Raw genomic sequence first — 13,427 nt, forward strand, 5'->3', positions numbered from 1 at the left:
AACCGAACCTCAACAAAAAAGAGAGCAGTGCGCTTCATATAAATGTATCAAAAATGCCTTATACAAATATCAAATATGTCGGGAAGGACGAATTGCGAACTCAGCCAGAGCCATGTTGCATTTTTTATAGAGAAAAACTTAAATAGCACGCAACTTTATTGTAGAATGACAACTAAGTGTGCAGAAAAAATGCATACAAATATAGTTTTCGACTTTTTATTAATACTTCTTCAGTTTATAATAGTTTCTATATAAACGAAACCCTTCAAAAGCTGTGATGCTCGACTATTTTGAGAGTTTTCCATCTATCGAACAATAACTTAGCAAGATGCTCTTACAAGTATATCTATTATCATAATTTTTAAGTAAAAACTACTAACTGTTAGTAATATCTAATATGTAGTATAATACAATAATAAAGCAAATGTGGCATATTCATAAAAATTTGTTTTTTATTTTATTTTTTTATTATGCTTAAATGAAAAGTAAAATTGAATACACACCCTTGTAATATTTCAAATTTTAAAGCATTATTTTCTTGCAAATTTTGTTCTAATAATAATGGCAAACTAGTTTATTATAAGAATAAATTTTGAACGATTTGTATATGCTAATAACAGCAGCACCTCACTTACTTCACTTACAAGGTGCGTTCCAAAGTAGATGATTAATTTTTATGCAGACCCTATAATATTAAAACAACCGACTAAAACGAAAGCCTCTTTTCATAACACCTGACCGCAAGTACTAAACTACTTATGTAATAAAAAATAAAATACGTTACACATTATTTACAAATAGTTCAATATATACAAAGTAGTAAGTTCCCCAAAGTCAGTCCAGCTTAGTACCAGGAATGATAGAATGGCTGTGGCACTGTGGGATAATTCATTTTCGGTGAGGAATTAAAACCTGCACTGCCGAAATTCTGTTGCATAAAGTGAGATGAACCGCCATTGGTTGTGGAACTCATGTTAGCCGCCGTCGGGCTGTGATGGAAACCCAAATGCGATGAGGCATATTGTGCGGCGGCAGCTGCGTGGTGATGCGCATGCGTATGGAAGGATGATGCCGTTGGTGGTGCATATTGCGAATGATTATGCGTGAAATCGCGCTGATGTGGGAACATCATATGCGCGGCCGTCGACTCGGGCATTTGTGACGAACTGGAGTTCAACGAATCCTCCGGCGAGAGTGGTGCTGTGGGTCGTGTGGTAGATATATTGATATTCGCTGCTGCTTGTTGCTGCGCCATCGATGCATTCCAGCTGCCGTATAGCTGTTGCATTTGTTGTGGTTCTGTCTTCAAGGCACTTTGCAATTCTTCCGCGGCGTTCGCTCCGCTCGTTGCGCCAATAGTATTGCCACTCACATGCGATTCATTGCCAATAACGGCGGTTAAACTATTTGGTGTTGGTGGTAATTGTATGCCACTGTTATTGGCAGTAGTGCCGAATGCTGGCGACACCGATGCGTTGGGACTCTCATCACGGGTCAACAGCTGGTTGGAATCCGTCGCGTTTTCTGTTGCGTAATTGATACTATGATTGTTGCTACTTTGGCATGAGTTCATGTTGTTGTTGTTATTGTTGCTGCTTGAGCGCATCAGCGGCGAGATCGATTGATATTGCGACTGCAACGTTGCTGTAACATCGGTACCAGCCGCTGTTGCTGCATTCGAACTGTTACCTAGTAGATTATGCGAGGGGAAATTATAGTTGGTAGCGGAACCGTAATATTGATGCGGTGGCGTCATCGAAGCGGTACCCGGTACAATAGGACTCGATGCTAGATTGGCCACTGGTGCCGTGGGGTGTCCAGCATAGAAATCGTAAACTTGTTGTTGATATGCAGCAGCCATTGCTGTGGCTTCGGAGGAGACCGACGGCAACATGCCAGCAACAGCAGCCGCTGCAGCATAGTTATTCGCCGCCGCTGCGGCAGCAGCAACTGGTTGTAGTTGGTGGGGCACATAACTGCCGGTCATCGCGCTAACATTACTGCCTGGCGAAGCACCATTAGTGTTTTGTTTACGCAGCCGTGCACGTCTATTGCTGAACCACACTTGAATGCGTGCCTCGGAGAGATTAGTGCGTTGTGCCAACTCCTCGCGCGTATAAATATCTGGATATTGCGTGCGCTCAAAGGCACGTTCCAACTCTTCCAATTGCATGGCTGTGAAAGTGGTGCGACTGCGGCGCTGTTTACGCTTCAGCGCTATGCCAGGCTCGCTCTCGCAATCCGATACCTCCTCATCGGAAAGTTTGTGTGAATGTTCGGAGCCGGATTGTGTTTTCTGTCCATCATCCTCACCGGGCGCATCACGGCCGCGTACCAAACGCGAAATCGCCGAGACCGAAGGTGCTGTAGTCCGATCGCAAATGCCATCCCGTATTAATTTATCTCTTATCTCCCAAGAGAAAATACTCGGATTCTGACGTTTGTACTCCTCAATACGATTCTCAATTTCTGGTGTCGCAATGCGTGGCTTAGAACCACCAATCACACCGGGACGTATGGAGCCGGTCTCCTGATAGCGATTGAGGATCTTCGAAACGCAACCATGTGATACGCGCAGTTGACGCGATATTACGCACGGACGTATACCCTCGGCGGCCATTTCGACGATCTTTAAGCGTATATTATTCGGCAAGGGGCGACCATTTATGAACACACCACCCAATTGATTGACGCGTCCTTGTCCCGCATCTAGAAAATTAAAACATTTCATTGTTAATATGTGCTACTCTCTTTCAAAAAGTATATAACAAGCAACGACGATTTCAAGCATATTTTCGAAAATATAAGCATGTGTGTGCCTAAAATATTTAAAACTCGGAAATGTACTCATCTTCCGTACTCACAATAGCTCAGTGTGTAATAAAAACTAATTTTCCAATTGCGCGGAACACGGCAGGAACCCTGAGCGATGCGCCTACGGCTACATATTAAACGAATAGCGTTAAGTTCAGGTAAAATGGTGCTGTAAGCTATCTCTTAGTAGCTGCGTGCACGCACGCGCCTACACTCAGCACTTACCAGATGACTTTGACGTTTGAAAATCATTTCTACTTATTTAATGCCCTTTATTAGTAGGCAATCTGTTGTCAGTTTACCCATCGTTGAAAAATGTCAAATGTTTTCGCTTTTCCATTTTCTAAAGCAATATGGATGTACATATGGATGTTTGTAAACAAAACGTATGACAACAATTGACTTCTACGGAAGTTACACGGGCAATAACATTGAACAGCGCAAGGTCACACGATTGTCTGCAGCAAACTACCAACTGTGACTGTTAATGGTGTTAATAGCTGAAGCGACATGTAAGATAGCAGTACAGTGTATAGGTGAACTATGGTAAATGACGAACTGTTAAATTTTACTTAGTGAACGCCGTAAGAAACTATTTTAAGTGAAGTTTTTGGTTTAAGAAAATTTAAGGAAAGATGAGATATTGTGCTGTGAATCAGGGCAGTGTTTCCCAAACTTTTATAAGCGCTCTATATTAGTAAACGGACTTAATGAACTGTATACAGAACTCTGTTATGATCTGTGTAAAGGTTTTTGTGAGAAGGACTGTGTTAAATAAAAATATTAGTAAAAGTGAAAATTAACTTTTTCGGTGTTGGCATAGTGCTTATCATAAGTTAATACGCAAAAAATTTTAAATTTTATGAGAAATTGAAATTAAAATTATTTTATGTCAAATAAAAATATTAAAAAAATATTTAAGTCAAATAAATTTATTTAAAAATATTTAAGTCAAATAATAAAATAAATTGAACCGTTATTTTTAAACAATTTCTTTTCATGTTTAAAAAATTGCATAAAAAATCAAAAGCTTTATTTTTGTATACATAATTGAAATTCGTTTAAAAATATAAAAAAAAAATTAACGAAAAACAAATTAATTTTTTAAGTATACTGCTCACTCAATAACTTCAAACAAAAAAATTAGCTACTTTTTTAACAAATAAAATTATTGCATAGTAAAAAATTAAAACAAAAAATATAAATAATTTTATAATCAATTTATTGCATAATAAAAATTGGTTAAAAAAAAATTATCTATAAATAAATACATTGCATAGTAAAAATTAAAAAAAAATTTAACTATTTTTATAAAAAATAAAGTTCTTGCATAGTAAATTAAAAAAAAATTAACTTTTTTGGAATAAATTTTTTGCATAGTAAAAATTGCTTAATCGCCATTTTATGGTAACTCTTTAAAAAAAAATTTAAATTGTTTATAAATGCGCACACACAATGCTTTTATTTTTTTTTTCAATTTTTTCGCAACAAGGAAATCGTCGACTTGTCATTTTTATTGACACTTACCTTGCATGGTGGCATATCCATTGAAAAAAGGTCTGTGCATTGCGGCCGCAAAGGCAGTTACTGTCATCGTTTCTCAGCTCCAAGTAGAATTTATGAATTTTTTTTTATTAAACACTTTAGCAGTGGGTATTGCCTTATTCGAAAAATTACGCCACTGCTTCAAAAATTTTCGTTCAAAGTTATGTTTTTTTATTTTTCCACTTATATTTAAACAAATTGTTGCTTATAATATAATTAAATTTTAATATGTGCGCTTTTCGGGCAATACATATAAGCGCACTTTGGTTTATTATATAGTTTCTTGTACTATTTTTTCCATTTACACAAAATAAAACTTAACAGAACACAACACATTATTGGTTTAACAGGCGAATAACCATTGAAAATCTACGAAACGGAAATAATTTATTGCGTATGTTGTGTTGCCTGTTTCGTAGCAACTTCATAACTGACTAACTTGTCGATCTTATGTCAAGATCGTCGACTCTTCGTGCAGGTTTCTGGAGTGCTCAATACGGGGCAGGCGTTTACATATGTTGTGTGTATAGGTTTCTTGTGGTAAAACAACAACTACCCATAAAACCGGCATCGGACAAACGAATGTTGTTATTGGTGTTGGTATATTTCTTCGAGATGCCCGCCATCGCTGTCAAATTGTATGTAGTAGGTACACTCAAGAGGCAAGCGGTGCAATCAGGTAAATGTGGAAAATACCAATAACAAAATACCAAAAACAACAACAAAAAATTAAAAAAAAAATAAAACAAATTTGAGCTAGTTTTTCGAGCGCAACTACTACTAATAGTCAACCAATGGCAAGCGTGAAAACATTTTCCATCTCTGTTTCTACTATTTTAAAGAAGGCATGAGGCTTATTTCGTGTTTGTTTTATGAGTCGGTGAACCGCAGCACAAAGCCGCAATGTTTAATACGGTTATATGTATTAAGTGGGCGTTTTTGAGGTATTTCTGTATTCAAATATTTACAGACATATATACAATACATACATATATTTAACTATGTATGTGTATGCACAAAACATGAACGCGTTGTTTGAGCAAATTTCTTGTATATTTTCAATGATTTGTTCAAATTAGGCTACAAATAATGGCCCCACAAAATGACCGCCTCGAATGGCTTGACCGATAAGCGTGTGCCGCTGATATTTTTTTATTGAAAAATTGTGAGAAAAAAATACTACAAAATATTAATTTTCAAATTAGCAATAATGCAATTAAATGCATAGCTTCAGGCAGCGAATATACATTCGTATAAAAAATATTAGTTATAAGCCCAATAGAAATCATTGATACTTTAAACAAATTATCAATTTCTCTGTTTTTTTTAGTTTCAGTATTTAATTAAATTATACAATACATAATTAACGAATAATTTTGCTATTCATATACATTTCTTCCCTATAATTGAAATTGGAAAAATCCTCCGCCGTGATGGCCATCAGAGCCTTCTCCGATTCAACTTTTGTGTCCTCAATTGAGTCAAAACGGTGTCCTCGGAGTGGTCATGTGAATTTGAGTAGCTAGAAATTACACGATATTAGTTGAAACTGGTGCGAAATGATCACAAATAACCAATACAGTATGAGATGGTGCATTATCGCACTTCTTTGTTCAATAGATTCAGACATAGTAAAAATTGAAGAATTAACTTTTAGAGCCTCACAAAAGGACGCGTATCTCAAATACTAATGAATATTTTGACGTTAAATTTAGCACAGACGTTACTAACAGTACTACGAACTTCTTCTTCTTCTTAATTGGCGTAGATACAGCTTACGCGATTATAGCCGAGTTAACAACAGCGTGCCAGTCGTTTCTTTTTTTCGCTACGTGGCGCCAATTGGATATTCCAAGTGAAGCCAGGTCCTTCTCCACTTGGTCCTTCCAACGGAGTGGAGGTCTTCCTCTTCCTCTGCTTCCCCCGGCGGGAACTGCGTCGAATACTTTCAGAGCTGGAGTGTTTTCGTCCACCGGACAACATGACCTAGCCAGCGTAGCCGCTGTCTTTTAATTCGCTGAACTATGTCAATGTCGTCGCACAGCTCATCGTTCCATCGAATGCAATATTTGCCGTGGCCAATGCGCAAATACCATAAATCTTTCGCAGAACCTTTCTCTCGAAAACTCGTAACGTCGACTCATTGGTTGCTGTCATCGTCCAAGCCTCTGCACCTTATAGCAGGACAGGAATTATGAGCGACTTATAGAGTTTGGCTTCTGTTCGTCGGGAGAGGACTTTACTTTTCAATTGCGTACTCAATCCGAAGTAGCACCTGTTGGCAAGAGCAATCCTGCGTTGGATTTCCAGGCTGACATTGTTGGTGGTGTTAATACTGGTTCCTAAATAGACGAAATTATCTACAACTTCAAAGTTATGACTGTCAACAGTGATGTGAGAGCCAAGTCGCGAGTGCGACGACTGTTTGTTTGATGACAGGAGATATTTCGTCTTGCCCTCGTTCACTGCCAGACCCATTTTCTGTGCTTCCTTGTCCAGCCTGGAGAAAGCAGTACTACGAACTTACAAAAAATAATTTAGCGGTATAACTCGGTAGGTACTTGTTGCTCGTTCCTCGGATTGAACGATCAGTTGAAGCGAATGTCTAATGTCACATCAGAATAGTCATTAGTGTTTAGTGTACGCTTGTCTATCTGAAGTACATAAAGTGCTTTCGGCGATTTTTACGATGAGTGGAATTTTTCAACAAAGAAGTTCCATTAAGTTCTATGTGCGGAAACAAATTTATCGTGCCGAAACGTTCAGAATGTTGGAAAAAGCTTTCGGTGACAATTGTTTGTTGTGAGCACGTGTTTTTGATTGGTACAAATTATTCAACTACGTCCAGGACAACACCTGATGATCAACACGTCAATAAAATTAAGGAATTGGTGCTTAATAATGGACGGTTAACAATCAGAGATCTTACTGGCATCGCTGAAATATTGGAAGGATCAGTGTAAACTATTTTGAAAGATCACTTGGGCCTAAGAAAAGTGAAAGCACGATTAGTTCCAAAACCACTAATCTCTTTTTCGATAAAGAGCGTTGCATTAACGATTACTGTGGTATGGGGCACTATAATTCCTTCTGACCATCATTGAGTATTATACGTCATTTGCGCAAATTTTTTCGTCGCCGGAATAGTAAGCCGACAACTCTTGGTTTTTGTCGCATACTTCATTGGTTCTTCGTGAGCTTTTGGCCAAATTTTCAACCAATATCGTACCGCAATCGCTGTACTCTGGCTATTCAACAAACTCAAACAAACGCTCCGGGGACACCGTTTTGAGTCCATTGAGGACATTAAACGTGTATCGCTACGCATTGAAGGCTATTCCGGAAATTGACTTTAACAACTGTTTTGAGGATTGGAAAAAGCGTTGGCACAAGTGTATAGAGGCGAAGGGGGATAATTTTGAGAGAGACGACATAGATTTTAAGGAAAAAACTTCTTACTACTTTTGCTCATACAAGTAGTAGTATGGTCCGATATCGATAGTTCCTCTGTTCTTTTTGAGAAAAGGACGAATACAAAATTTTAGTTCAATATGTCAAAAACTAAGCGACTAGTTATAGACAAACTGATATGTCTCAGCCGAGTCTGTTCATCACGCTGATCATTTACATATGTATGCACTTTATAGGGTCTTCGACGTTTCATCCTCTGTGCTACAAACTTAAAAGCAAACTTAATGTAATGGCGTTAAATCGCATGATCTTGGCAGCGATTTGACTAGGCCATTTCTTGAAATTAACGATTTCTTGTTGGAAATAAAGATCGTCCGCGTCGGTTTCATCAAATTTCAGAAGAAGAAGTTGGTCAACATCTTGTTATAACGCTCGCTATTGATGGTAATGGCATTTCCAAAAATTTGCAGAAACCAGGCGACGTTTATAATATAATAAGTATACAGAAAACTAGATTAAGCATTGTCATGCTTCTATTAGCTTAGGAGACTATATTAAAGGCGATAATAAAGATTTTAAAGATTTGTCTGTACTACAGACTTAGTTGTATTTTGAACGAAATTACAACGAAATAAATCGATCAGGTGATGATCAACGATAACGGACGAGCGTAAAATTCAAGAACCCAATAACAATTATAATCATTATCTTATCACAACATAGCGAAAGCCACTCATATGAAATGCGAAATACGAGATAACGGTTTTCACTGAAACATGAGCCGTGTTAGCTGACAACTAGAGTATAATTAAATGTCTTAACATCCTTGTGTAATGGGTTTCCTCACTATTAACAAAGAAATTCTGAAAATTTTGGGAAAAAATATTTAAAACTGAGCCATTGCGACGCTATTTCCGGTGACCCCTCGGAAAAAAGCTGCGCCCGCGTTGGCAGGATTGCTTCTCACAGGATTAATACGTGTTTTAGTTAAAACCTTAACATAGAGCAACGAACATAGACGAAGAAAAAAAAATTCAAATTAAGTTTTAAGCAGATATTTTTACAAAAAAATTAAAATTTCAGTGAAAATTTCTCGACAATTTTTTTCAAATAATTGTAATTGAAAAAAATCCTTCGTCCAAGTCTTTAAAAATTATATCCCAAGGACCTGTGTCATGAAGATCGGTAGAGTAGTTCTCGAGAAATCTTGCCAACCGAATTCAAAAACACAGTTTCGAGAAAAACGCGTTTAAAGACGGCGCACTTGGCCATGCTAGCCTCGAGCGCACAAGTTCTCAAGGCTGTATCTCCAAAACTTCTACTCGGATCAATTTAGGACAATATTTTAGAGGTGTTATAGAATTTTATAAGACAATAAAAAAAGTCGTGTTTTTTAAACCGGAAAACCATGTAACCCCTTAAATGAAATAGATTGAGGTTATTCTTGATTAATGAAGTGTTCTATCTTCTCCTTCATATCTACTCTTGACCACATAATCATCATATACAAGAAGTAACAAAACACCCGAAAACTGGTCTAACATCCACTAGCCATTGTCGAAAGGTTGCCTGTAAATTCTAATAAGAAAACACTTCGTGAAATTACGAAAGCTCTAATGCCATAGTCAAGAGAACTACTTCCGGCTGCATTAGTTATGTGCTTTATATGCATAATATGCATAATTATTACAATCACACATATTTGCATTCACGAATACATACATACACACATAAGTATTTGTACAAGTTAAAGGTGCGTAGCTTCACGCATATCCTTTTCACGCATTCCACCTACCACTTCGTAACCATTCATTAGGTCAGTGGTTAACGTTTTAGAATGACGAAGCGTGTGAATTTGATTAATTACAAAATTTCACGCAACAACTGGTCTATTGTGTGGTTTCCAGCAATAAAATAAAAAACGATCGGAATAAAGGAAACAATTGCTATAGGGAACCGATATACTCCACATCTTTAGCAGAGACGCATACCTATCCCAAGCAAGACTCTTACGAATGTATCGAGTAAACTCAATTAATAACCTGGAATAATTTCTATTAACTTTGACGCCACCGCGGAAATTGTAAAACACAAAAGAACAAGGAAAGCGAACAGACTTATGAAAAATTAATGTGACCAGAGGAATAGTAATAAGTGAATATAAATAAAAGGAAAACACATATTTATATTTATATAAGTAATTATTGTAATTCAAGTGCAGTTCTTTTTTTCGTTACCAAACTGAATCCATCAATCTTTTTGGAGTAGCAACAAAGTGCCGACATTTGAAAAGTATACTGACAACCAATTTTATGAATTCCAGGAACTTGCTGAGCGCTATTGAAGTGATGTGATCCCTTTCCAGATATATGGAACCAAAGGGCTTAAGCCTGCGTCTATAGTTTGCTACGCAATTTACAATCTGGAGCTCAGTAGTTTCTGCTTCCATGCCGGAAAACTGGCACTTTACACAAGACCCCATGCTCATGTTGGACAGGTGCTTCTTGAGACTGCAGTGTCCAACGTAGAATGCGACTAGTAGACGGATAGACGGAATTTGTCTCTGGGGAGGTTTATCAGGTTTTTAAACCTCATTAGGATCTAACCTCCCATTAGCAGCTTTACAGGGCGCAAGCCATTGGCTTTCTGTCAATAACTTTCTTTGCTCATTCCTTGCTCCTTGATGGTGGGGGACTCGATCGGAATACAGAATTGTAGTCCTATTATCTTAAAAGCCGCAGCAATGCGGGCGAGTTCGTCCGCTGGCAAATCTCTGATAACCGTAATACAAGTATGCCCCGGCACCCACATTTTGTGTACACGGTTGCAAACTGTTCAGACGTTCTATGGACTTCTGCACCAATAGCGATTTGATCTCATAGACTGAGACCGCTTTTAGCACCCTTAACTAGCGGAAGTTCCTGGTTGCTATAGTTGAGTTGGAGATTAATTTCTACACACTGAGTTATAGCAAAAAACTCTGCTTGAAATACGCTCGGAAAGCATAACACGGGAATGGAAAGCTAGTTATGTGGTCATGTATTACCTGATCCAATGCCTATAGATGTTTCGGAGCCGTCACCCATACAATTACACCGTGCGGCTCCTGAGTTGTAGGTCAAGCTTGGAATCATTCCAGTTAGCCTTACAGTCGAGAGTAAATTCTAACTTCTTTGTGAAGTTTATCTTTTTCGTAACGCCCTTGGAAGGAGGGCCAGTCGTGTATACCATCATTTGTTGAGACGCAATTATCTTCCCTTTCCCATATCTCTCTGTTACCATGAGTAGCTTGGTATCGTTCGTTGGTGTTGCATGACTTCAAGAACTGCGGATGAGCATGTACCCATTGTCTCAGAGGTACAAAGGCAGCTAATTCTGCGGTCTGCGATTTCTTCCAGCGCCAAGCAGTCGGTCTATATTTAACAATCGGTCTCATCGTATACAGCCCGCTGATGATACTCGGCTTACAGCCCCAGGATTTACCGGTCAGGCGTCTGCATATCATGGGTGCTTTTGTTACTTTAGACTAGTTATTACTACATACTCATTCCATCGTAAGTTGAGTACAATGTAAAGCTTAAATATTTGACCTCATTAGACATCCCTAACTCTCTACCGCCAAGGATTAGGGTCCTTAAGTCCAGAAGGAATCATCTTTTGATAAGATAAAGAGACGATGGTTATTTTTGACGGATTAATATTTAACCCAACCGTATTGCACTATCCATTTGCTTAAGCCCCTTTATACTGTATTGCAGAGAATATTCGCGAATTTGATTTTTGTCCTTACAATAATGTCGTCGGTCTACCCATGACATCGATTTTACAATAAAGGGAATAAGGGAAATGGTACCCCGCCCTCAGGGCGTCCTCTTTTAGTGCCAAGACGAATCTTGCTCTCCTCCTTAGTGATCTCCGAAAGATCGGAACAAGGCTTAAGTAATATCCAAAAATACAGAATTGTTAACCGAACTACTTATAAGAAATTACAATCCGCTAGAGAGTGTACTATGGCCCGGCGTATTTTCGGTTTAAATCTCGACAAATTTCAAATTCAAAATCAAATCCATTTTTGAGAAGCAAAACCTTGTTTTAAAATTCTGCAGATGTTTGTAGTTAAAACTGTCTCGGAAAACTATTAATTTGCCGGACAACATCAAAGCTACTCATTAGGTGAAGCTCTACTATATGTACATGTAGAATCAAATTTCTCACTGTCAATATTAAGTAATTTTACAATAGCAATAACTACATGAAAACTTTTTAGACCAAATCAAATACCACCGTGTCAACCGAAATTTCTCGGTTTCAATTGCAACAGTATAGTATATATGTTTTTGGTTACAGTGTCCACAGTGGTCCACCTCAAGGTTGCATTGACCACGAAATCCATACACATATCTCAACATCACCTACCACATGCTGCAACTAAATTGCTGGATAAATTCGAATTTGGATAACTTCAAGCGCACCGTTCAATTTACACCGTTGCACAGCCGAATAGTGGTCGGTCTTCGGTTAACCGATGTCAACATTGCTTGGTATGTGGTAAACTCTGGTTGATGTGTCAATACGAGGAGCAAGGCTCGCTGTGCTAATTTGTCATAGTGAATGTGGTAGAAGGAAAGGCCAACACGCAAACGTACACACACATATAACGATACTCTGATAATATCATTAAGACATCTGATCAAGGACATGACAATTGGCCTTATCGAAGCGTTTATAAGCGCTTATGTATGCTTGCATGTGTGTGTGTGTGTTGTTGGTAGTGTAGATTTGTGTTAAATAGGTGGCAGCATTTATTGGCATCCAACATGCGCTTGCTGGCAACTGGTAACAGCGTGACAGGCGTTGTGGCTTCGCTACTTGCCACAACGAATTGATTTGTCATTTACAGCTATTAAAGTTATACAAACTGTTTGGCAAATAAGCGTAAAGCGTAACAAAGGACGACCACTAAAACTAACTGCATTCATAGCTGCTGAATTGCAATAAAAAAATTATTTTTTTTTATATTTAGTGTATATTAATTTTTTTATTTAATAATTCTGTAAGAAAAATGTCGGCATTTACACACACATCTTGCTAACATATTATGCAACACTTTTTAATAAAGAAATTATAATGAAAGTCATAAGAACGTGCTCACTCCGCCTATTAGCAGCACTAATATGCGCATTCAAAGCTGCCTTTCTCCTAGCAACAACCGTCGATAGGAGATATTCATCTGTATCAATTATGTTGTGTTTGTTGCCAAACAAATGCCGGATTGACGTTGTAATGAAGCGCTAAATTTTCATACAAACGCGCAATTCTACAATTATATTGTTTCCCGTTTCGCGCGCTCAACCAACCAACTCAGATACAATAAGCTGGCTAAAGCCGAAACAGGTAACGCTGTCGCGTCCAACTAGTCAGTTGTCGCTGCAATGCAAATAAAACCTTCTTTAGACAAGATAGTTTCCAAATATCTTGCAAATAGCGTTTCGTTCATCGCACGGCAGGTGGGCATCATAAACACCTCTAAGTAGCATATTCATGGCACGCTGCTGGAGCTCATAACGACGCGCAAACTACGCGCACACATTCACACACAAACAATCTCATAAGCATAGAACTTCAAATGCAAGTCCTATTTGCAGTTATTTAGTACA

The 13,427-nt window shown here is 38.0% G+C and overlaps 1 protein-coding gene across 1 annotated transcript; it reads right to left on the bottom strand.

Moving 5' to 3' along the window:
* Positions 1 to 844: 844 nt before the first annotated feature.
* LOC120769172 (segmentation protein paired) lies at positions 845 to 4,408 on the bottom strand. Its single transcript, XM_040096055.1, has 2 exons — positions 4,342 to 4,408; positions 845 to 2,709 (listed from the first exon to the last, which is right to left on the bottom strand). Exons 1-2 carry the CDS (start codon positions 4,406 to 4,408, stop codon positions 845 to 847), a joined length of 1,932 nt encoding a protein of 643 aa, XP_039951989.1.
* Positions 4,409 to 13,427: the final 9,019 nt, after the last annotated feature.

This window comes from Bactrocera tryoni, chromosome 2, assembly GCF_016617805.1.
Source record: "Bactrocera tryoni isolate S06 chromosome 2, CSIRO_BtryS06_freeze2, whole genome shotgun sequence".
Taxonomy (NCBI): domain Eukaryota; kingdom Metazoa; phylum Arthropoda; class Insecta; order Diptera; family Tephritidae; genus Bactrocera; species Bactrocera tryoni.